Source organism: Mesocricetus auratus, unplaced genomic scaffold (genome assembly GCF_017639785.1).
Source record: "Mesocricetus auratus isolate SY011 unplaced genomic scaffold, BCM_Maur_2.0 Super-Scaffold_100030, whole genome shotgun sequence".
Taxonomy (NCBI): domain Eukaryota; kingdom Metazoa; phylum Chordata; class Mammalia; order Rodentia; family Cricetidae; genus Mesocricetus; species Mesocricetus auratus.
This window is the reverse complement of record NW_024429211.1, coordinates 13,742,587-13,767,787: the sequence shown is the minus strand read 5'-3', so window position 1 is coordinate 13,767,787 and position 25,201 is coordinate 13,742,587. Positions and strand designations below refer to the sequence as shown.

The 25,201-nt window shown below is 49.6% G+C and overlaps 1 protein-coding gene across 1 annotated transcript; it reads right to left on the bottom strand.

Moving 5' to 3' along the window:
- Positions 1–20,202: 20,202 nt before the first annotated feature.
- Dbx1 (developing brain homeobox 1) lies at positions 20,203–25,001 on the bottom strand. Its single transcript, XM_005083214.2, has 4 exons — positions 24,621–25,001; positions 23,901–24,002; positions 21,785–21,987; positions 20,203–21,391 (listed from the first exon to the last, which is right to left on the bottom strand). Exons 1-4 carry the CDS (start codon positions 24,985–24,987, stop codon positions 21,056–21,058), a joined length of 1,008 nt encoding a protein of 335 aa, XP_005083271.1. The 5' UTR covers positions 24,988–25,001; the 3' UTR covers positions 20,203–21,055.
- Between the last annotated feature and the right edge of the window lie 200 nt (positions 25,002–25,201).

Below are 25,201 nucleotides of genomic sequence, written 5' to 3'. Positions count from 1 at the left end.
GATCCGTGGTTTGGCTTCTCCGTGTTGGCAGAGACCTGTCTGGTGTTAAGCGCGTGTCAGGAGGGTATTATTCTTCCGCAGAGGCGATGAACCTGAGGAACCCAAACCTGCTTCCTGTCCACCTTTTCTGGGAGTCATCAGGAGCCACTCTGCATTTCTCATGAAACTTACCACTCACTGGAGGCTTTAGAGACGCAGCCACAGCCCCGCCAACCTTTGGGAGCCAGTGGACCTTGTGGAAATGCTGCTTCCGCACATCCTCCGTGGCCCTCCATAATTGATCTTCGTTGTTGTTCAAGAGTATATGAATTTTGTTTGGATTTTGACTTTTTTTTTTTTTTGAGATAGGGTCTCCTGCATTCCAGGCTGGTGTCAAATTCTCTATGCAGCTAGGGATAACCTTGAACTACTAATGCTCCTGCTGAGTGCCACAGCTATGAACACACCGTCATGCCTGATCCTGGGTGGGACCCAGAGCTCCCTACATGCTGTGCAAACACTCTCACCTACTGAGCCCCAGCTGCAAGTTTCTGGCTTTTCTGTTGTTGGTTCTTGACTGGCAGGCATGGTGAGACTGTTGCAGGCGTGGAAGCAGAGATCAAGCCTTTCTCCTGCCCTCAGACGCTGCAAATGTCACTTCACTATGCTGAGAAATGCTAGTAATTACTAAGTAACTGTCATCCAACCTCCCTCTAGCAATCGCTCTTAGCTACCGAGCCAAATCTCAGGGCCCTGTTTAAATGCTCTGAGAAACCTCTGTAGTGTTCTCTCACATCTCTGCTGTATACATTCCCATCAGCATTGTGTTGACTCCCTTTTCCACAGCGTAGTATTTGTTCTAGCTGGGATGTTTGTAACCAGCATCCTGGATGATGTCAGCGCTCAGCTCCCTGGACCACACTCTCAGTAGCAGATACCCAGTGTCCAGGCACTATCTGTAGCAAAATTTTAAAGATGAACATGAGACAAAAGTGTCATTTTCTCTGACATAAATGCAATGCAAGATGGACAGGTTTTTTTGGTTTGGGGGTTTGTTTATTTTTGTTTGTTTTTTAAGTTCTCTTAGCCAGATGGTGGTGGTGCATGCCTTTAGTTCCAGCACTCCAGTGGCAGAGGCAGGTAGATCTCTGAGTTCATGGCCAGCCTGGTCTACAAAATGAGTTCCAGGACAATCAGGGCTACATAGAGAAACCCTGTCTCAAACAAACAAACAAACAAAAAAATAAACAAATGAGCAAATAGTTTGAAGAACTAGAAGATGATAATAGATAAATCCAGACAAAACCCAACATATATTCCCTTCACTATGTGGAATTATGAATAAGTCAGTAACTCAGGACCAGAGGAGAAAAAGACAAAGTACAATTCCAGTAACAGCCACCAGTTCCCATTGTGAAGCTTGAAGCTGGCTTTCCTCCTCCTCCTTCCCCCTCCTCCTCCCCCTCCTCCCCTTCCTCCTCCCCTTCCTCCTCCTCCTCCCCCTCCTCTTCCTTCTCCCCTTCCTCCTCCTCCCCCTCCTCCTCCTCCTCCTCTTCCTTCTCCTCCTCCCCTTCCTCCTCCCCCTCCTCTTCCTTCTCCTCCTCCTCCCCTTCCTCCTCCCTTTCCTCCTCTTCCTCCCCTTCCTCCTCCTCCTCCTCCTCCCCCCCCCCTCCTCCTTTTTGGTTTTCCAAGACAGAGTTTCTCTGTGAAGCAGTCCTGGCTGTCCTGGAGACCAGGCTGGCCTTGAACTCACAGAGATCTGCCTGCCTCTGCCTCCTGAGCACTGGGATTAAAGGCGTGCACCACAACCGCCCGGCTGGCCTGTTGTCTTTGAACAGTCAAATGTGATTTAGACAACTTCATGCCACTCCCTTAAACCTCAACTCTCCTGCCTGCTGTGGGTACCACAAATATGGCAGAGCTAGCCACATCTGTGTCACAGCCTTGAGGAGCCCACACCCTCCCTCAGTCTTGCTTGTCCCCACAACTGGTTCCTCTGTAGGTGTCCTGGTACAGAGCTTCATGACCTCCAGGAACGAAACTGGGACTCTGCAGCTTGGCTTGCCAGGCGGAGCGAGGGCAGAGGGCAGTGAACAAGCTTGCTTGCCAGCCCTGCACAGCATGTGACTTAAAAGGCACCACTCTCCTCTGTGTGTCTCTAACAAGAGCCCACTAGCTCCCTAATTCCAGGCAGGATCCCAGGCCAAGGATGAACTAGAATGTTCCAGGAGAGACAGGCAGGGTGGTAAGCCTGTACTCAGGAGACAGTTCCAGCCCAGCCTGGGATGTGTAGAGGCCACTTGGCAAAACAAACAAACAAACAAGCAACACAAATGTGCTGGGAAATGGCCTAGTTCAGTTCCAGGATTCTGAGACTGCCAATTAGGGGTCGCCTCGTCGACTACCTCACAGTGGCCAGCAGAGGGCAGCAAAGCCCAAGTAAACCCATCAGCCGCCGCTCTGCCCCTTTCCTCCCTGTTCCCCAATTCTCTCTGTCCTCCCTCTCTAGGTGTCTCTCCTTTCTCTCTCTGAGTCTCTCCATGCCCCCACCCCCACCCCACTGCCCTTCTCTTCTCTCTCCCTGCTCTGCCCATGTGTCTCTCCTTCCTCTGTGGCCCGCATCCCCACCTCAGGGAATGAAACTGTGTAGCGAGGAGAGGAACTCATGGGCCCCGGGCGTCTGAGGTCTTGACACTACCTTCCATGGATGCAGAAGGTGAGAGCAGAGGAAGGACTTCGGCTAGGTGTTCCCAGTCAGGCATAGAGAAGGGTTTGTTCCTGGGGTGGTCTGGTTCCAAATCCCAAACATACCCGCATCAGTAAGGGCCACCTACGCACTCAGTGCCGGGGCCCTGGTGACATTAATCATTGGTCCTGCAGTTGAGCCTGGGGGGACATTATACCTGAGCAGTTCCTGAGGCAGAACAAGCCCCCGGGTGTCCTGAGGACCAGTGGGTGCAGTGTGCAGACTGTGGAGTTGCTGGCACCCGGCTTGCGGGCTGAGTCTCTAACAGACAAGGCTGTTCCGTGAGCCTCTGCTGCTAGCTCTTCAGAAGCGCGCCCTCCCACAGCAGATGCTGCAAGCGTCCCGCACGCACACACGCACTCAGCATCCCTCCTCCGAAGGGCTCTGTTTTGTGCAGGAGTCCACGCCTCCTAGGGGTCACCCCGGACCTAGTCCTGTCTGCTTGGCAGTCTCCTGAAGATGGAGCAGAGAGACTGGGATGGGAGGGAGTCTTACCCACGCAGGCAGAGTTACTGATCTTGGTGGCCACAGGCTCACAGCCTGCCTCTGGACATCTAGTGAAAGAATCCCCCCCTCGAAGTCCACCTGAGCAGAGCAGGTCCTCCGCCTGAGTGAAATGTCACCGTGGAGACACCTTGGAAGCTGCTGATGGCAATACCTAGCGGGAAGCAGGCTCAGGGAGGCATTCTGGGGACCTTCTGTTGTGCAGAGAGGCCACGGGCACAGCAGTGTGTGCTGGCTGAGATTTGCAAAGCCAGCCCCTACAGCCAGCCCCTGGGGCTTAAGTCCTCCGTCTGCCTGGTGCTATGCTTGCGGGAGTATTGATAAATCAGTAACATTCCAGAGGCTACACTCAACACACTGTTAAGATGAAGGTGCCAGCAACGGGACCGGCTGTTCCTTACAAGTCTGACCAGGGTTAAACGGGTGACATGTGCGACTCCCTGAAAACAGGCTGTACGCCAGCCACACTTGCAGACGTTAGCTGTGACCATGAGCTTTCCTGTATTTGAAGGGGGCCGAGGACACGGGCTTCCATAGCTGACACGAAGCTTGGATTTGATCCCCACCACCCATAAGCAGGGCGTGTGGTACAATACTCTAATTGTAGGACTTAGGACGTAGAGGCAGGAGGATCAGAAGTTCGAAGTCATTGCTAGCCCAAGAGTGAGTTCGAGGCTGGCGTGGGGGGTACATGAGACCCTGTTCGCAAACGAAAACAACAAAACGTCACCGAGATTTTCCAGGCTGGAGTGCACATCTAGCCACGTGCCAACTGTATTGACGCGCACACCCTGGTTATGGGTTCCTATCTATTGAGCTGGGGGTGGGCGGGACATACACAGCCCTGAACAGACGTCTGTGCACACCGACAGTGACAAAGCTCCGTATCAACTAGGTGGCCCCAGACTGCCGCGCGGCCTGAGTGCTTCTGTTCTTTCTTGCTTAGAACTGGCCCACGGCGCGCTCGCGCGCACTCGCGGTTCCCCGTAGAGGCCATCCTCCCAGTAACGGTACAGGCAGCATCTGACTTGTACCTCTCTTCTCCGCCTAGGCTAAGCTTCACAGGATGACAGCACAGTACCAAGGTCTCTTCCTGTTTGACACAAAGCAGGTGGGGATAACCGTGTGACACGGGAGGGGACGTGGGGGGTTGTCACCCACGGCTGTCTATCCAGCGGCCACCGTACTCTTCTATCAGAACCCCCGCGGCTGTCTATCCAGCAGCCACCCTACTCTTCTATCAGAACCTCAGTTTGGTCCAGGCAGAGAACAGTCAGCCTGGGGGCACTCAGAATCCTTCACTTCTCAGTTCAGGCACAGTAGGGATTCAGTGAGACACAGGGGTGTCTGCTGAGGATTCTGGGAAGTTTTCTTTCCAGAGCCACACAGCTGGGAAGCTTCCCTTCGCCATGGTCCTTTTTGCCCTCTGCTCTGGGCCCCACCATATGAAGAAGGGGTGACTGGAGCTACAGTGGCCACCACAAGGCCACCGAGAAAGAGCCAGCATGCTCAGAGCAAACACACCAGGCAGGGTGAAGCAGAGGGGCCCTAGTGAGCATGCCTGGGCTTTGATGACACTGAGAGACCAAGAGTTAACAGACCCCTGGCGGATGGACAGCTGGACATAAGAGGGCCCAGAAGCAGAGAATGACCATGGCAAATTCTGGCTTCTTCCTCACACTCCTGAAAGTCCGGAGACTTTCCCTGCTGCTGCCTGCTGTGCTCAAGACGTTTCCTGCCTTCTAATTCTTCAGCTGTTAGAGAAAATGAACCAATCAAGAACCCCCCCATGGTAACAGTATCACAAGTGACACGTCAACCCCAGGAACCCGACGTCCAAATGTCTTTTTTATTTTTATTTTTATTTTTCTTGGGAGGTGGGTTTCAGGTTTCGAGACAGGGTTTCTCTGTGGCTTTGGAGGCTATCCTGGAACTCGCTCTTGTAGACCAGGCTAGCCTTTGCCTCCCGAGTGCTGGGATTAAAAGCATGTGCCACCACCGCCCCGGCTAAATTTCTGTTTTAAAAAGAAGACAGTTATTTATTTATTTGATGGGAGATATTTGATCACATTGTAAACCCATGGTTAGCATTTGTGCTAATTAAATAAAAATTAACCTTGGGCTAGGAGGCTGAGTTAGCAACTAGTTAACAGAAAGAGTGTCAGAGGGCATCTGGAAGAGAGAGATGCATCGGTAGCAGGAGGGAGGGGTTTGCCTGAAGCAGGAGGGAGGGGTTTGGAGCAGCGCAGCTGTTTTGTTTGTTTGTTTTGGCAGAGTGAGTGGCAGGCTTTTGGGAGATGCCAGCAAGGAGAGAGGGCTAGCTAGCAGATTTTCACCCCAGCTTTTGAATCTCTGTCACGTCTGCTGCGCAGCCTGTGTCCGAGAATGTGCGGAGGGTGTCGGGGATTGACAACACAGAGACTCGTTCAACGATGTAAAGAGAACTTTAAACAGGCTCCAAAAAGGTTCAAGAAAACTTCCTAAGAAAGGCTCCCACCAGAGAAGCTTCTGCTCTCTCCTCTCCCCCGGCTGGTTCTGCTCTGACACCAGAGGTGGATGTGTGTGGGTTTTGAAGGTGCGGTTAGTCTTTGGACAAGGTCGAGGTCAGGGCAGTTTCCGTGGGAAGGCCTTTTCCAGGAACTTATTGTATCATTTTTAGTAAACATGTTTTTACTAAACATTGTCTTACAGCTGCCTACCCCAGGCAGAAGGGGAAGTGGGTCTCTGCTCAAGGTCTGGTATTCCCACAATTCACCCCTTTTTATTTTCAAATGAGGCACTCCTGGCTTAGGTCAAGTAGGGTCACCCTCCCTTTCCCGTCTTTGGGGGACCTTGAACCCCTGTGTTAGGTGGGAGGGGTCTTCCCCACAGGTTGCCTGTCGTCGGAGACACCCCAACCTTAAATCATCTGTAATCAACCTTCATGGCTATCGGGATTGCCATGGGCTAAGCTAAGCAGTACTTGGTTACGGATCTCTTGCCTCTGGAACAAGGCACGTTTGAGCTCGGCATAAAGCCAGAATGCCTACTGCCACTGCCACCATTTCCAGGACCCCCATTGACATAGCGCCTCTCCATCACCGAACCCATCACCAGATCTGGGCCATAACATTCTACCAGCCTTCGTCTGTTACAAGGATAACCTACACGTGATTTACATTCTGTTACAAGGGTAACCCGCATGTGATTTACATTTACAATTTGATAAAGTTTACAATCGTTCCAAGATCTGCTCAGGAAAGCATTTAGAAAGTGCACTTGCACAGATACATTAGGTACAATCATTGATGTTACACATGTAGCATTATGAAAAATATGAACAATAGGCTTGTTGCACTATCCTCCTCCTATGAGATAACCCAGTCCTTCTCGGACCTGGAGGGAAGACCCTGGGCAAGGGGTCCTGGAAGGTTAGTATGTGCACGAATAAATCCCACATAAGCAGGGTGGATGCGCTGCCAAATAAGATGTTGGAGCTGAACTAATAAGGAACGAACCTGGGAGGTTGGAAGAACATATGGAGAAGTTTCTAAAGGTCTAACAATGTTGGCAACATAAACACTATCAGTATATAAATTAAAGGGCTCTCCCTCAAACATTTGGAAAGCCATCAAGCAAGCAAACAACTCGGCGGCTTGTGCTGACATCTGCCCTATGGGTACCCTCTTCCGTACCTGAGAAGAAACCACCACCTCGAAACCCTTGGAGGAGCCGTCTGTAAAGACTGAGCGAGCTCCAACTAGAGGGTTCTCCTTTAAAATCTTGGGAAAGATCACAGGGTGTTGTTTTAAAAAAAGACATCAAGGGGCTATTGGGATAATGGTTATCAAACTGGGCGCCTGTAGATGTAATAAACAGGGTCCACCCATCATGGAAGATCTGTAGATGTTCCACCTCCTCCTTACCATAAGGAAGGATAATTTTATCAGGACTCTTTCCAAAGGTTTGAATGCTAAACTTGTGCGCCTTCCACAACAATTGTAAAATGAGATCATAGTAAGGGGTCACTACCTTCTTAGGGGAGGCTGACAAATGTATCCAATAAATAGGACCAGTCTGCCAAAACACGGCAGTGGGTGAAAATCTAGATGAAAGTACAACCAGAACAAGGGGCTGCCCATAATCTATACGCCGAAGGTGGGCTTGCTCTATACTTCTTAACAACAATTGTAGGGCTTCCCTGGCCTCTGGGGTAATCTGTCTAGGGGAAGTTGGAGCAGGATCCCCAGGAAGAATATCATAAAGCGCTTTAAATCTCAAGTCTTATTTATAAATAGGCTGATAGAGATTTAGTTAAAGCTATCTTTAGTGGCAGCCACAGAGCCAGTGCCCGTGGGAACAGAATTCCCACCAGGCTGTGGCCAGAGAAGCAGGTCAGAAACGGCAGAGTTGTAACTGATGACTGAAGTAGCAGTAGATTAAGACACCACCACTGTACTGAAGATAAAACAACATTCATTTATTTGTGTGTGTGTGTGTGTGAGTGTGTGAGTCTATGTGCACCATATGCATATAATTACCCACAGAGGTAGCCATAAGCAGGCGTCTGGACCCCGGAGTAAGTTATACACAGTGAACCACCTGATGTGAGTGCAGAGAACCAAGCACCTCTCCTAGGGTCAAATGTGCTCTTAAGTGCTGAGCTGTCTTTCCAGCCCCCACCCCATTTATTGTAAGAAAGTAATGCATGTTTTTACCACCTAAACCATTGTCAGCAAGGTTTGCATTAGCAAACACTCTGGCGTAGCTACCTTTCCTGAGGGCTAGGGGACCGTGTTTGTTGTTTTTGGATCTCTCTCTCTCTCTCTCTTAAAAAAAGATTTCTTTATTATATATACAACATTCTGCCTCCTTATATGCCTACACGCCAGAAGAGGGCATCAGATCTCATTACAGGTGGTTGAGAGCCACCATGTGGCTGCTGGGAATTGAACTCAGAACCTCTGGAAGAACAGCCAGGGCTCTTAACTGCTAAGCCATCTCTCTAGCCCTGGATGTCTTCTCTTTCGGTGGTTTTGAGCTGGCTTTCAGAGAGCATGATGCACTATGCCATGCAGTGTCCATGAGGTAAAGATACAGGTATATGGACTAAACATGCCCTGGCTAATATTCCCTATTTCACCGATGCCCAGTATGCTACTGGAAGGAGAGCCCCAGGATCCTAGAGCAGTTAAGAGCCAAGAAATGAGTGGTGGCCCTCTGGACAGCTGGAAGCAGTAGGTAGCTGAGGAACCACGATGCCACAAGGCAGGGCTGCTGGACAGACAGCTGGAAAGGAGAGCCAGGGAAAGCCTCCTCTTCACCAGCAGGAGGTTGCAAGGTTTCAGGTGGGAGGTGGTTTGAGGGGAGCACTAAAGGGATTCCTGGTGAGTGGGAGGTGGTGTTAAGGGGCTTATTAGCAGAGTTATTAATGCCAGGGACCCACACACAGATAAACAGCAGCAAGGCAGGGTCTCTGAAGACAGGACACCAGGGCCCACCTAGCAGAAGTAAAGTGTCTTCTCGAGCCTTTCTTAGGATGGTTGAGACTCACAGCGCAAGCCTCAAGTCAAGCCCTCCAATTCCCAGGCAGATGGCAGAGAAGGGAGTGAGGAGCAGGGGGTGTGGTCTAAGCCCACTTCCTTGGGTGAGAGATCTGTTAGGTAGGGACCCGGTGTCTCAGTAAGGTGCCTGTCTGTAAGCATGGAGAAAAAGTGAGAGAGCAGCTACGGGTTGTGAGCAGCCATGGGTGCTAACAGAGGTCACCTTGAGTGGCCGGGGCACCAAGGAGGAGAGATTACGAGAAAGCACTGAAGATCTCTGTAGTAACTGCCACACCCTAGCATCCTGCCTTCAGAGCGGGACCACAGCCCTACAGCCTCAGGAGCTGCTTGGGAACGAGTCATGTGCATCAATTTCTCCTCCCACTGCAAAATAAGGTGTGACCATCTTCATTGCTGGATGATGGATAAAAATATGGTAATTTAAAGCCAGGCAGTCATCACCAGAGAAGCTTCCTTCCACAGCAGATGGGATCAAACGCAGATCTATATCCAGACATTACTCAGAGAACACTCAACCCCAAATTCCTCCCCTCGGGGCTCAGGAAAACCCTTGGAGGAGGCAGAGGGGATGGAAGACACCAGGAAACAGGCCCTTTAAGTCAACATGATTGACATACCTATGAACTCACAGAGCCTGAGGCAGCAGCCATGGGGCCTGCACTGAAGCCATCTCCAGTTGATAGACACTCGCAAATGAAAATTCGGTTTCTTTCTTCCAAGGGAGTCTCACTGGGGAAGCAAATTCATCTTTTTAAAAAAGATTTATTTATTATGCATACAATGTTCTGCTGGCATGTATACCTACAGGCCAGAAGAGGGCACCAGAGCTACCATGTGGTTGCTGGGAGTTGAACTCAGGACCTCTGGAAGAGCAGCCAGTGCTCTTAACCTTTGAGCTATCTCTCCAGCCCCACAAATTACTCTTCAGGTTAGGCTGTATGTTCACAGTAGCTGGTCAACAGAAAATAATTTCGATGGCATCTTTGGAGGACCTTGTCTCATAATGTTACTCTTTTTTAAAAAATTATCTTACTGATTTTATTTTTATTTTATATATTTCTCCTTCTCTGTTTACCCTACAGCTCCTTTGCATATATATTTTGGCTTCCAGTTTAGAGTTTTTATAGGATTCCTGATTGTGTGAATGAGTGGGGCTCTGTTCCTTGTGCCTTCTCTTGGGCTCTTTTCCTTCTGTTTGTTTGTTTTGTCCAATTCTGAAGTGTTAGTTTTGTTTTATCTTACTATTAATCCATAGAAGCCTGTTCGTTGTCTAATGAGAGACATAAAGGGGGTAGAGGGACTGGGGGGAATAGAGGAGGGGGAAACCATAATCAGGATATAATATGTGAGAAAAAACATTTTCAATAGAAGGAGAAAGGAAAGAAGGAAGGAAGGAAGGAAGGAAGGAAGGAAGGAAGGAAGGAAAGAAAGAAGGTAGGAAGGTAGGAAGCTGGGCATAGTGACACAGGCCTTTGATTCTTCCAGCACTCAGGAGGCAGAGATAGGTGGATCTCTGTGAGTTCAAGGCCAACCTGGTCTAAGAGTTCCAGGAGAGACAGAACTACATAGTGAGACCCTTTCTCCAAACGTGTGTGTGTGTGTGTGTGTGTGTGTGTGTGTGTGCGCGCGTTTCTTTGAGGCTAACTAAACAGTCTATGAAAATGATTTTTTACCATTTATTAATAAGCAAATCATGTGCACAAATATTAAAGGAAAACCTGAGATGAATCACAAGTGACCAAAAATGCTACCACTTGCTTCCTGGCTCAAAAGCTCCACCCCCTCACCCCCCACCCTCCACACCCCGCCACACCCTGCTTCCCCCACCTTCCTCTGGGTCACTCACTCTCTCTCTCTCTCTCTCTCTCTCTCATCTCTCTCTCTGTTTCTCTCTATGTGTCTCTGTGTCTGTCTGTCTCTCTCTCTTCCTGTGTCCTCCAAGGCTCCCTAATCCTTCCTGGCCAGCTTAATGGAAACTCTGCCTCTTTTCAATTGAACGACAGACCAGCGATATCTGTAACAAGTCTGGCTTTTTTTTTTACCTCTCTTGCACATGTGCTAATGTTCACCTCATAATCACAGAGATAGTGATGGATACAAATGACTATCTTAACCAAGGTTCGTGCGGCAATAAGTGGCTGACTGAAGACGCTGACCATCGTCTTTTTCTCTTGCCACACTTGCTTTTTGGATGATGTTTCAACTTAAACATTGGTCCAAAATGAAAAAGTTGATTTTTAAATGTATTATTATTAATAGCAGTAGTAGCAGTAGTTGTTTTTTCAGTGGTGTGTGCACCACATGTATATGGATGGGAGTGGAGAAGTCAGAGGACAACTTTGCAGAGTTGATTTTCCCCTTCTGTTTTTACGCAGTGTGCTGGTCCAATCTATCTATCACCCATCTATCTATCCATACATCCATCCATCTATCTAGCTATCTATCATCCATCTATCTATCCATCCATCTATCTATCTATCCATCCATCTATCCATCCATCCATCTATCCATCCATCTATCTATCATCCATCTATCTATCCATCCATCCATCTATCTATCATCCATCTATCATCCATCTATCTATCATCCATCTATCTATCCATCCATCTATCTATCCATCCATCTATCTATCATCCATCTATCTATCATCCATCTATCTATCATCCATCTATCTATCCATCCATCTATCTATCCATCCATCTATCCATCCATCCATCTATCCATCCATCTATCTATCATCCATCTATCTACCCATCCATCCATCTATCTATCTATCATCCATCTATCTATCCATCTATCTATCATCAATCTATCTATCATCCATCTATCTATCCATCTATCTATCCATCCATCTATCTATCCAACCATCTATCTATCATCCATCTATCTATCCATCTATCTATCATCCATCTATCTACCCATCCATCCATCTATCTATCTATCATCCATCTATCTATCCATCTATCTATCATCAATCTATCTATCATCCATCTATCTATCCATCTATCTATCCATCCATCTATCTATCCATCCATCTATCTATCCATCCATCTATCTATCCATCTATCTATCCATCCATCTATCTATCATCCATCTATCTATCAATCAATCTATCTATCTATCTATCTATCTATCCATCCATCCATCCATCTATCATCTATCTATCTCTATCTATCATCTATCTATCTATCTATCTATCTATCTATCTATCTATCTATCTATCATCTATCTATCTATCGTCAACTTGACACAAGCTAGGGTCATAATGGAAGAGGGGGCCTCAACTGGGAAATACCTCCATAAGATTGGCCTGTAGAAAGTCTGTAGGGCATTTTCTAGTTGATGATTGATGTAGGAGGGCCCAGCTAACTGTGGGTGGAGCCTGGGTGGGTGGTCCTGGATCATGTGGGAAAGTGAGTGAAACAAACCAGGGGGAGCAAGCCGGTAAGCAGCACTGGTCCATGACCTTTTCATCAGCTCTTCTCTCCGGGTTCCCGTCCCGATTCCCTTCATTAGACTGCAACCCGTAAGCTAAATAACCCCGTTTCTCCCCAAGTGGCATTTGGGCCTGATCTTTATCACAGCAATAGAAACCTATGACCCTTGAGCTCCAAGGAGGGACCTCAGATTGCCAAGTGCCCACAGAGACACCTACCCTGCCTGGAAGTCAGAACCAGTTTGGACTGACTCCCTCCTGCTCCTCTTTGCAAGTTCAGACATTTAAACAGGCAGCACCTTCTCCGTTTACAGAAGTGTAGCTAGCATGGAGTAAATATGCACCGAATGACTTGTGGGAGAGACTCCGACAGAACAGCAGGCCTGTGAGGCCAGCAGAAGGAAGGGGTGGGGGAGTTATATTTTTCTAAGTGCTTGCTTTCTCCCACAAGGCAATGGCCTCCCAGAGGCGGCATCGCTGAGCAATGGCTAAGAGCTGCTGCCGTCTCTGGAACAGGACTGCTTGGGTTTGAAGTTCTACTTTGTCACTTACGGTATAGCATGTGGTGAGTTCCCCAACCCTTTGTACCAGAGTTTCCCTATCCGTTAATGTAAAATAAAGAAGGTTGTTATGAGGCATGCATAGGAAGTACGTGCGTCGCTCCTGGAGAAGGATGACTAAATGCTACCACCTTCTCTAACTGTAAACCTGCCCCAGTGAGACAGCCCCAGCTTCGTAGCTTAGTCCCCACTTGGAGATGTTCTGTGTTCATCTCTGCTGTCCTTTATCAAGATGCCTGTCTTTCTTTACTGCCGACATCTCTGCAAGGTAGCCAGCCACTCTCCCTGTTGGAGGAGGCAAATCCCTCCAATACACGTTCTCTTTCACAGGTCAATGTCTGTCCCCGAGTCCCTCCAGGATTTGTGTCCCCTGAGGTTCTATCACCTGTCTAAATCCCATCCCTGTCTTTGTTCTCTTTGTGTTTGCCTGCGTGGTGACCACTCTGTGTGGCTGCCTGTGACTGTGAGCATGGCATGGATACAGGAGCTGGGAAGGTGTCCCAGGTCTTTTTCCACGCACACCCATATGCACAGCATGAACGCACATGCGTACGCACACCTGTGTTCACAACCAGTGCTCGCTGAAGCCTGTGGGGTCCTGATGGGCCATCTAGTCTTTATCCTCACCACTCCAGTCTGTATTGCTAACTGATTTTCACCAGCCATGCCTTCAGATTCAAGAAAGGCAAACCCGAACCAGACAACTTTGGCAGGTGCCTTCCAATCGGTTTCATCATCCAGTTCACTAAAGGAACTTGCCTCTGTTGGATTTCAGATTCGTTCTTATTGTAACCAATAGTAAGAAATACATTTTACAGACCAACCCGGCGTGTGCATGTGCACATGCACACACATAGTCACTTGCTCACCTGCAGACTGTAAGCACACACTCACACAAATACAGGCACAGACTTGTCCATGCACCTGCATGCCCTCCTGCAGCCCACAGGACATTTATAAGCCGTGCCATTTGAATACACAATGATGGGGGCTGGAGACATGGCTTAGTGGGGAAGAGCACTGGCTGATCTTCCAGAGGACCTGAGTTCAATTCCCAACAACCACATGGTGGCTCACAGCCATCTATACTGGGATCTGATGCCCTCTTCTGGCATAAAGGCATACATACAGATATAGTGTTCATGAATACATTAAATAAATAAATATATATCTTTAGAAAAAAGAATATGCAATAAGGTTACAGTTTTTCATTTTGTTATATATGTATGGGTATTTTGCTTGTCTATACATCTATGTGTCACATGTGTACAATGCCTGTGGAGGCCAGAAGAGGGCGTTGGATTCCCCTGGAACTGTAGTTAGAGATGTTTATGAGCTACCACGTGGTTGCTGAGAATTGAAACTGAGCCCTCTGGAAGAGTAGCCAGTGCTCTTAACCACTGAGGCATCTCTCCAGCCCCCAGAATTAGCTAATTTTTGTTCTTTGTTTTCTATTAATTTTAGCACTAAATAAGATTAAGTATATTAATATATAGCTCAAAGGATAATACAATAAACTTTGTTTCTGTTTGGAATTTAATTACTATTCTTATTTACTTCTAAAGGAAAATACTAGGTGAATCCAGTGTCCTGCACCCCGTCTGCAGTCCTTTGGGAACCTGATCGGGCAGGTGCCTCCTTTGGGCACACTTGCCTGGTATTAAATCAGACACACCTACAGGGTGTGTGCTGATCTGAAAAGGTTTCGAGTGAATTTTCACATATGGTGGGGGACTTGGGGTGGGAGCTACAGATTTGGGGGCCATCCCAGAGCCCTTTTCTGACAAGAACATTCTCTTTCCATTCCTCTGAATTCTCTTTGCCGAGTGTTCAGCTCAGTTTTCCTGGGTTAGTTTCTTGGGTACTTGTCTTCTGTTTTTTGGTTTTGTTTTTTTTTGTTTGTTTGTTTGTTTGTTTTTTTCGAGACAGGGTTTCTCTGTGGCTTTGGAGACTGTCCTGGAACTCGTTTGGTAGACCAGGCTGGTCTCGAACTCGCAGAGATCCGCCTGCCTCTGCCTCCCGAGTGCTGGGATTAAAGGCGTGCGCCACCAACGCCCGGCGGGTACTTGTCTTCTAATTCAAACCATATTTTACAAGCGTGTCAGGGTCCCCAGTATATTTGTCGTGACTCAACATGACACCATAGAGCAGGGCACTTTGCTCTGAAAGAGGGCCTCATGGTAGGACACCCTGACACTCTCCTGTTCTCTCACAGAACCAGATCTCCTCTATAAAGTATGCAGAGGACAGGCTCTCCCTTCTCCTGAGGGCCCAAGGTCCTCCCCATCTGGAGAGGAAAACGTGCTGTGTCTGCCGAGAGTTTGGAAGAATCTGAACAGCCAGGTCTTGACGGGTCCCTTTGACCCAGTCACACACCTCATCATAGCTCACTGTCACAGTGGCTTTCCCAGGGACTTTGATTCTTCATTCCTGAAGGCTCCCATGCATGTGAAACTTAAACACATATTGCGTTTGGTAAACCTTTGGGAGGTCTCGGTGAGGAGAGGAATCCATCATTCCATGGCAGCCTCCCATCTAGCCAAATTGTCCCTGTTCTCGTCTTCATGGCTATTTGAGAAATTTCAGGAGCGTTGACTTGCCGCGCTCCTTAAGATGCCCCCGGCTCTGCTTCTGGGACGACAGACTCTCCTGGTGCCCTATGTAACGGCTATCTCTACCATCACCTTGACTGACTGTGGATTCACGCAGGGAGCACACCTCTGGGCACAGGCATGTATGTGAGAGCATTTCCAGAGAGGTTTAGCTGAATAGGGTGGTAACATTTCATGGACAGGAGCTCCAGAGAGAGAAAGAGAGAGAGAGAGAGAGAGAGGCAGAGACAGAGAGGCAGAGACAGAGACAGAGAGACAGAGACAGAGAGAGGCAGAGACAGACAGACAGACAGACAGACAGAGAGAGAGAGAGAGAGAGAGAGAGAGAGAGAGAGAGAGAGAGAGAGAGAGAGCACTGAGCCTTGTTTCCCGACTGCAGACACAATGCTACCAGCCGTCTCCTCTGGACCATGCTTTCCCTGCCGTAATGGCCCATCCCTCAAAACATGAGCCCAAATGAACCCCTTCCTTCCGTCAGCTGTTTTTGTTGGGCACTTTGCTACAGCAACGAGACAAATAACGAATGTGCCCTCCTACCCCTGTTGTTGGAGTCTTCTTTCCCTTGTCCTAACCAGGTGGTTCCCTTCCTCCTTTCTCTCTGTCTTTCAAAAAAAAAAGCCACGTGAATAGTACACAAATAATTTGCCAAGTAAGTTGTGGTCCTGGGAGGGAGCATGTGTCGTCTTCACATCTGTCCAGCCCTGCTCTCAAGGGCACTGCAGACTACCAGACAGTGAAGGACAGCCAAGAGTCCCCCCAGCATCCTTCCTCTCCTGTTCTGGCTTTCACTCCCCTCCCTGCGGCTCTGTGCAGACCCCCGAGCATCCCAGCCGCAGGCTGAGGGGCGGATGTCCACGTGCGTGCGCTTACGAAGGATTCTGCTCCGGGCTCTTTCCCGCTCCTCTGTGTGATAGCTAGAAGACAGTAAGGACTATGAGCTGGGAGCTGTGGACTGAGGAAGATGAAGAGGCCATGATGCCGGTGACTTGAAGTCACCATCCTGACCTTGGCTGCCGCACAGAATAGAGGTGGGCAGACTTGCACAGACATCACCACTCGGGCTTTGCCTTCATCAGGATTTATGTGACTCAGCCTATGCACGCTTAGGTTATTTCACCATGTACAGCTCTGAGTTTGCTTTTCTTGCTGAAGCTCTTCCCCCTCCCTGGCCTCCTGAATTCATTCTGACACCTGTTGATTCAGCTCTAACACCTCAGCTTCTCCCCACACCCCTATCTGAACCCCCCTCATTTCTAACTGGTGTCAACTGTCATTACATCTACTGTTTCCCTTAAGTAGCCAACTCGGAAGCCCTGGAGCGCTTTCCTGTTACACAGAACGAACTCCAAGTCCCCCTGTGTCTGTGTCTCAGACTCCGCTGGAGCCTGGCTGTCACTCATCCTCTCTCCTGGTGCCTTCCCAGCATCTCCCGTTGTTTGCGGATTCTGCGCTAAGCAGTGTGGAACAGGACATGTATTCCCACTGGCTCCTGCAGATGTTACAGAATAAAATGGTCCCTTCCTAAAGAGACTTCCCTGCTGCCTCTGAAAGCTTTCCCTTTTTTGTTTTTTGCCTGCATGTTGTGCTATGTGCATGCCTGGTGTCTTCAAAGCCACAAGAGGGCATGGGATTCCCTGAGAGTGAAGTTACCTATCATTGTGAGCTGCCATCTAGGTGCTAGGAGTCAAATCTGGGTCCTCTGTAAAAGCATCGGGTGCTCTGACCACTGAGCCATCTCCGCGGCCCCTTTTTCCTTTGCTAACTTAACTAATCCTTCCATTTGCCTCAAAGCCTTGTGACTCCCAGGCCTAAGGTCTGGATTCCAGTGTGCCTGTTCCTTATTTTCATTTATTTACACGCTGGGCATATATAGCAAATACCTACTGTGTATGAGGGGGGCATCAACGACACCAGATGGAGACGGGCGACGCTGGCTTGGTCCCCTAGTGATACTCAAGTCTTAAGAGATACTGAAGCAACACAAAACCAGCCACCTGTATTTCTCAATATGTCGGGCTCTGTACATGCAGGAGGAGCACACCCTTCAGAAGACCTCTGGGGTATTTCCTTTTTTTCTTTCCTGAACTTTCTTGGCACTTATCATTAATACTTAGATCATCATATGATTTGTTAATATTTTAAAAATACTCTGTCTTCTGTAATGCTGCTTGCTGGGAGAAAGACCCTGACTAATACATTGCTGAATTAAACTTTTTTTTTGCATTTAGTGTGCATGCGTGTGTGTGTGTGTGTGCACGCGCGTGTGCGTGCACGTGTGTGTGTATACACCGTAGTATGCGTGTGCGAATAGGTAGGACAACTTGCAGGAATCGGTTCTCTCTTCTACTGAAACACCCTGACTAATACATTGCTGAATTAAACTTTTTTTTGCATTTAATGTGTGTGTGCACATGCTTGTGTGCCTGCGTGCGTGCGTGTGTGCGTGTGTGCGTGCGTGCATGTGTGTGTGTGTATACACCGTAGTATGCGCGTGTGAATAGGTAGGACAACTTGCAGGAATCGGTTCTCTCTTCTACTGAGTGGCTTCCAGAGATGGACCTAAAGTTGTCTGACTGAGCATTACCTGTTGATCTCTCTAGCTTGATTTTGCAGAACCTTCATTCTTCAACATCAGAGTAGTTCTTCCAAGCTGCTTCATTTAAAAAAAATGTTTGACACAGACTCTCATTCAGCCCGGGTTAGCCTCCAACTTGCTATGTAGCCAGCATTGTCCTTGAACTCTGAGCCTCCGGCCTCCACCTTCAGAATAACGGTGTCACAGACATATGCCACCATGCCCAGCTTCCAAAATGATGCTGAAATCTAAAAATTGCTATGGCAAAAACTGTATAATAGCTGTCGTTTTAACAATTTTTATTTTATTTTTTTAAAGAGTCTCAATATCTAGCCCTGGTTGGCCTTGAACTCACTACACAGTTCAAGTCAATCTCAAACTCTGGTCATCTGCCTCATTACAGATGTACACTTACGTTCCGGGCCTCGTGATTACCATACCTTCCTCTCTCTCTCTCTCTCTCTCTCTCTCTCTCTCTCTCTCTCTCTCTCTCTCTCTCTCTCTCTCTCTCTCTCTGTGTGTGGTGTATATGTATGTACACAGGTATGGAGGGCTGATGTCTGTTGTTTATCTTTCATCTCCACTTTTAGCTTTTGAGACAGGCTTTCTCACCAAACCTTGGATTTGTTAGGCTGGCTGATCAACGAGCTCATGGATTTGCTAGGCTGGCTGATCAACGAGCTCTGGGGTCTGACTGCCTCCATCACCCCAAGGCTGGGGCTTGCACCCCTATGCCTGGCCTTTTATGCGGGTCCTGGGGATCCAAACTGAGTGTCTGAGGCTTCCATGTCGTCTCTGCAGTCCTGTGTCAACTATTTCTAGCTACACAATCAAGTAGTGTCAGTTATGCTCATGTTACCGTGCATGCGGCAGACAGATCTTTAAAACTTTTTGGTTTTGTGAAACTGGAACTCAACGGGCTGGTTTGAAGGGCACCCCCTTTGTTCCCCCCCCCAAGTCTCTGAAGACCACATTCCTAGTCTCAGTAGATTTCACAAGCTGACTTCTTGGGATACCCCCTGCAATGCAGTCTCAGCACTTTGTACATGGCTGTGGTTTAGCAGAATGCCCTCGGGTTCATCCACATTGAAGCAGGTGACAGGACACCCTTCCTATTAAAGGGTGAGTAATGCTCCATTGCTCTGTGACCCATGCTGTTTACCAGTGCCTGCACTAATGGGCACTTGGGCACACCCCCTGGCTGAGGTGCAGGGCTGTAGCGAGCACTGGGTGTTCCAGAGTGAACTCCAGCAACCAACACCAAACCATTCTCATAGCTGGCCTGTTAGAACTGTCAGCCAGACCTGACATGGAAGGAGTCAGCCATTTCTGGCCAGGCTCTCACCTCTGAAGGGGTGGGCCACAGCAGAGAAACCCCTTTCTCAAAGGAACTTGTATAGAACACAGAGGAGAGTTAGGAGGCTTCTTGAATTGGAATCATTATTAAAATAAGCACATGTCTTCTCTCTGAGTTCTCAGGGCTAATACCAACCTGGTTACAAGCTTGGGAGCTTGTACCCCAGAAGTCAGCAAGGAGGTTTGTGTTACTGAAGAAGAGGGAGAATGGGCTCACGTTTCAGCCATACATGCAAACCACCTCCCTGGAGCTCTGCAACTCCTCTGACTATTGGGATCTGAGCTAGGCGTTCATAAAGAGCCAGGTCTGAGGTGCATGGAACAGAGACTGGTCTCTCACAGGACACAAAATCCCCCTTCCAGATTCTGACTTCACAAGCTGACTGCTTTCTCTTAGGGGATGGCTAAGAAGTGCCAGAGGGGGTTATCAGGCTGCCCCTTTCACTTGTAGACCCTGGGGCCTGGAACCTGTAGCTGGGCTCCCAGGCTGTGACTATGACCCACATTCCCGATAGGATGGAGCCTCATGAGAAAGGTCGGGACTAGTTCTCCAGCCTTCTGGTGGCTAGAAAAGATTTCCAAACCGGAGCCAACAGACTATAGTGCACTCACTGCTGGTCGTCCTGTCACCCAGTCTGTGAGAATCGTTGGACAGTTGCAAGCCCAACTTCTTGGTGCCCTCTTACTGGGGTTGTTACTTAGCAGTTAGCATACATGGTTGTTCTAACAGCTTCTTACCTTACTTTCAGCTCTCACATTCTGTGAATTGATGGTGCCCTTCAGCCATCAAATCCATTCTACTTTTTATTTGGCATTTGTTCATTTCATACATATATACATATATAAAAAGTCTGTACATGGTAAAGAATACAAAATAACCATTTCCTTATAAGTTATGAAGTTACACGGCTGTCTTTTAAACTTTAAAGACCATTGTGGAGGAAAATAATAGATGCAGCCAGCCCCTCATTGTGGCCATTCACAATAACGTCAGTATAAAATATCCATACAAAATATATATACACAGTAGAGCACGGCTCCTAAAAGCTGGGCAGACAGCAACGCTGTGTGGGAGAAACTGTCAAAGAGGCAGACAAGTCCACACCCAGGGACAAAAGGACACCCAGAGTTCTGGGCACAGGTGTTCTGCAGGTAGGGAAAGCTGAATGTTTCAGGACAGAATAGAAATAGACACACACTCTCCTCTACATAGAGAAACCACTTCCTCTCCGAGGGGCGTCAGGAAATGAGAAGCTGTCTCCTCTTAGGTGGGAAGGCACAGCTGTGCCTTCATTCTCTATTGGAATTTCTTGTGCTCTCTACTCTTATGATGAGAAGACAGAATGACTGACCGCTGGAAGGTGACCGAGAAGTTAGGGGCCAAAGGCTTGGTGTTTGACAGGACTTTGCTCACAGTAAGCCCAGGCGGTGAGACTAGAGACACCCTTCTACACAAACACCCCTCACACCATGTCTAAAATAGTTTGCAATAAATAGATGGACCGTGGCCCTTGCGGGAAAGTTAAGACTGTTTGGAGGTGGCAGCATGGAGTAAGGAAACGTCTCTTTGGGACAACAGAGGGAACTGTGGCACCCCTGAGAAGGTGGTGTGTCTGTGTGAGAAGAGGCAGCCGGCGTCCAGGCTCCCGCACAGAGGTAGCCACTGAACGTGCGCTCCTCCTCCAAGTTTAAAATTGCAACAGTCTGGGAGTGGGGAGCCGAGAGCTGGGGGCCAGACGGGCTCCTAGGACACAGTGATTTCCTCGTCCTCTGCGCCCTCCTCATCCTCATCGGAATCAGAGAAGTCCGAGGGTTTCCCCGGGCTGCTGGAATGTGCAGGAGAGGCAGGCACGGGTCCTTCCAGCAGGTGTCGAGGGTCAGGAGGAGCATGGTAGGCCAGGCAGGGACCCGGACTGTCTTCTTCCTCGTCCCCAGGGACTTTCTGGCCCACGTCGCTAAGGTCTGGGTGAGGGTTTAGTTTTGTGGGAAGGGTCTGCTCTCGGCAGCCCCCGCTAGACAGGAGCTCGCGCTCCTTGGAGTTCCGCCACTTCATGCGTCGATTCTGGAACCAGATTTTCACCTGTGAGGGAAGAAGCGGCAAGCTAGTCAGTGTGTGCTCGCGTGCAGGGGGGTGGGGTGGGGTGGGGACAACCCTCAGGAATCAGGCTTGGGGAACACCGAAGAAGGGAGCTGTCTTATCTTCAAGGTTATTTCTGCGGGGTTCCTCCTACCAACCTTCGTTTCTCTCCTGCTCCATCCATCACCACGCATGCATTTATCCATGCATACACTCATCCATGCATGCACACCTATCCATGCATTATATCTATCCATGCATAAATCGATCCATGCATCCTCACTAGGCCTTGGTTTCCCCAGCTGCGTTGCCAGTCCAAGCCTCGGAGAGCTTTTACAATTGATTGGTACGGGTTAGGGTGCCGTGTGAGGGTGGGGCGGTGGAGGCCTCACGCACCTGCGAGTCCTTCAAGCCCAGCTTGGCGGCCAGCTTCTTCCGGTCAGGCTTACTGATATATTTCTGCTTCTGAAACGTCTTCTCTAAGGCTTTCCGCTGCACATCAGAGAACACAGCTCTGCGTAGCATGCCCCGGCGAGGCTTGCCGCGAGCGGCCAGCGGCCAGGAGAAGGTCCCTGGGATCGGCACCACACTGGAGGACGCTGCGGGGAGGTGGAGGCGGGGAGTGAGCCCAGAGTCTTACCGAGTCGGGCGGAGCCTCTGCCTCTCGGAGGCTGTTCTCCCTGGCTTTCTCCCTCCCTTTCTCTCGGGTCCCTTCATCTCTCTAAAGCACTCCTTTTTCTCCCGGTAGAGAATAGACCGAGAACCTACAGAACCTGCCTGAGTGAAAGGCGCTTTCCGCACAAATAACTTTCCCTTCAACCGTGCAAACCCGGATTAGGAAAAAAAAAACAAGAAAACAGGCTCAATCGCCTGTTGCTCCCTCCACCCCCACCATCCAATGGACTCAGAGAAACAAGCCGCACCAACCAGCTTATATAGCAACAGAATAAAGTAAATTACAAAAATAAAAATAAATAATCCCGCAGAGACCACTCAGCGCACACCCGCGGTCCCTCTAAGATCCAAGGCCTCGCAATCACCTTGGTGATGTTTGTACCTTTTAAAACAAGGTACCTTGTTGATTTGGCGTACAGGGGAAAATCCGCTTTGACTTTTAAAAAAAATCCAGTCATTCATCTTTTTTTAATATGATTTTTCTGCCTCCCCCCACAACGGTAAAGAAATCGGCCTGAATACAAGGAAAGTGGCGTCTAATTAGCACATTGACCGCTTCCCACTGGGAATTGGTGCCATAAAAAGGGGGAGAGTTTCGCTTTAAGGGAAAGAAAAAGAAAAACAAAAAGAAACAGAGACGCTAACGAAGCGTGAATGGTAATTGTGTAGTAATGAACTAACCGCAAAAGGCTACGGGCAAGCAGCGAGAGCCATATATTACCGGGACAAAAGAGATTTACACTCTAGCTAAACACAACTGCAGGCCGAGACCATTGGGAGAGAGCAGCGATGGCGGAGGCTTCTCTTCCCCCGATCTTTCACATTAAATGGACACGAAAAGCTATTTATAAAGCTCGGGTTGTTTTTGTTAGACCATTGAGACGCGGGAGAAAGGAGCAAATTCCATTGTGGGCAAAAGCCTGAATGGTGGGGATGGGGAAGTTTCTTCTCCCCCTTTAAAAAAAAAAGTCGCTAGTTTCTTTGGCAGTTGTTGGAAGTGCTGTCCTGGCCCTGCCCAGCCCCCACCCACCATCATCTAGGGCTCCCCAGCTTCCTGCGTTTTTAAACAGCTGTTTGAAACAGTGTTCCAGCCGGCGTTTGAACACTGGAAAGACCCCAAGGATGAAAACTTTTGAGGGTGCTTCGCCTGTAGACCAGGACCCAGTGCTGGATTCTGACCAACTGTTTCTTACTTCTTTCTCAAAAAGAGCCAGTGGGCAAGATGTGGGGTCCGGGAAAGCAGGTTGGCAAGAGAAGGTTGGGGTTGCAGGAGGATCTAGGCTTCCTAGCCCCTGGGCGCAACCAGGCATCCCACACAAGAGGGCACCCCATGCAGTCTGGTGGAGGAAAAAAAAACCTAGCCCTGAATGAGTGTTAAAGAGAAATTAGCCGCGGCTGGTAGGTGTTTCTCGGCGGCGTGGAGGGGCGAGGGCCGGTCTGCGTGTGGCTGCCTGGAGGAGCTGGCCAATTGGTCACGGTGCTGAGACCTTTGTGGCGAGTGGTGGCCGAGCGCACCGACTCTGTGGGAAACGGCGGCGTGAAGGGATGCCAACAGCTCCTCGCCGGGAAGGGGACCGCCTCAAATGCGGACCATGACAATTCTTGCTAATTTGTAGAGCAGGGAATTGGTGCGTAGTGTCAAGCAGTCACTGCTTGTGCTAAATGGGGTATCAAATTGGCGCGACGGATTCGTGAATGTTGTACGCCTCGCAACCTCTGAACCAGAGCGTAACCCCGAGGGGTGGACGGAGAAATACGACTTGGGGCCAGCAGAGAGTGACGGGTCCCGAACTGGGGTGGGCTGCCCCTCCTGGAGCAAGGAGCGCCAGAGACCTACCTGGGAAATAGGAGGATCTAATGAAGGGTTGGAAGGAGCCTTCGAAGTAAGGAAAGGCGAACGTCTTGGGAGGGGGACTCTGCAGCAAAGCCGGCGACGTTTCTAGTAGGGAGGCATAGGGAGAATTTGGTCATGTGCCTGATCACATATGCGATCTAACTAACACTGCAGTAGGTTTCAAGGGGGCACCTTTTAAAACGTATTCACCTAGTAAGATGAATTTGTGCAGCACTGTCTCATTTGGGAAAAATCCCTTACACACACACACACACACACACACACACACACACACACACACACACTCCGCGCACCTCTCCAAGCCAGAGACTTAGGCAATTATGACGGGGGGGGGGGTAGAAAGAAACGGGGTTGGGACGCTGCAGATGCATCCATAATATAAACCAACACAATGCACGTGTTCAAAACGTGTTGCGTTTAAAAGCAAAATGTCTCCTAGCCGTTGAGGGCGGGAACGCAGACGCCAAAAGCGCTTGCGCTCTGAGAGGCCAGACAGGCTCAGCGGTCCCGAGGCTCAAGTTCATTCGAAGGATACCACAAGGCTTGAGGCTTTTCCTCCTCCAAAATCCTCAGTACCTGAATTTCATACATAACCCGTGGCCTGGCCCCTGGGCTCTGAGTCCCTGCGTGGACCTGTGCACTCACAGGCGCACAGGAACTCGTTTGCGAAGGACGCGCGTCGAGGGCTCGGCTGTTACTCACCTCTTCTGGGCGCCGATGCGAGGATGGCATTCACCCCAAACTTGAGAAACGTGGGCTCGCTGGCGGGGGAGAGGGCGTTCTGTGGAGAGCTGCCACGCCGGCTCCCGGACCCCGGAGAGCCGAGGTCCGAGGTCCCAGAGTCGGCGAGGACTGTGGGGGCCTCCTGCCTGGGGGGTGACAAGCTGGCGGGGGGTACGCTGCGGGGCAGGTAGGCGGGCGGCCGGCTGATGCGGATCAAATCTTCCACCAGGAAACTAGAGTGACCGGAAAATGCGGACTGAAGGGACTGGGGCAGTGTTAAGGTGGGCGTGGGTCGCAGGAGGCTGGGATACCCCGCGGGGGGCGCGAGGAGGCCGGGGAACATCATGGTCAGAGCGGGGCGGGTGCAGTGGCCCCTCGTCCCGTGGCCGGAGGGCAAACGCCTGCCTTCCCGCCCCTCCCGCGGTGCCCTCTTCGGATCAGGGTCCTGGTAGCCGTCCTACTTGGGCGTCTGCGAGTCCTCTGTGGCTCTCCGGCCCAGGAGATGGTTTTATAGTGGCCCGCCCGCTCCAGCGCTTTAAAAACTGACAGCTCTGACAATG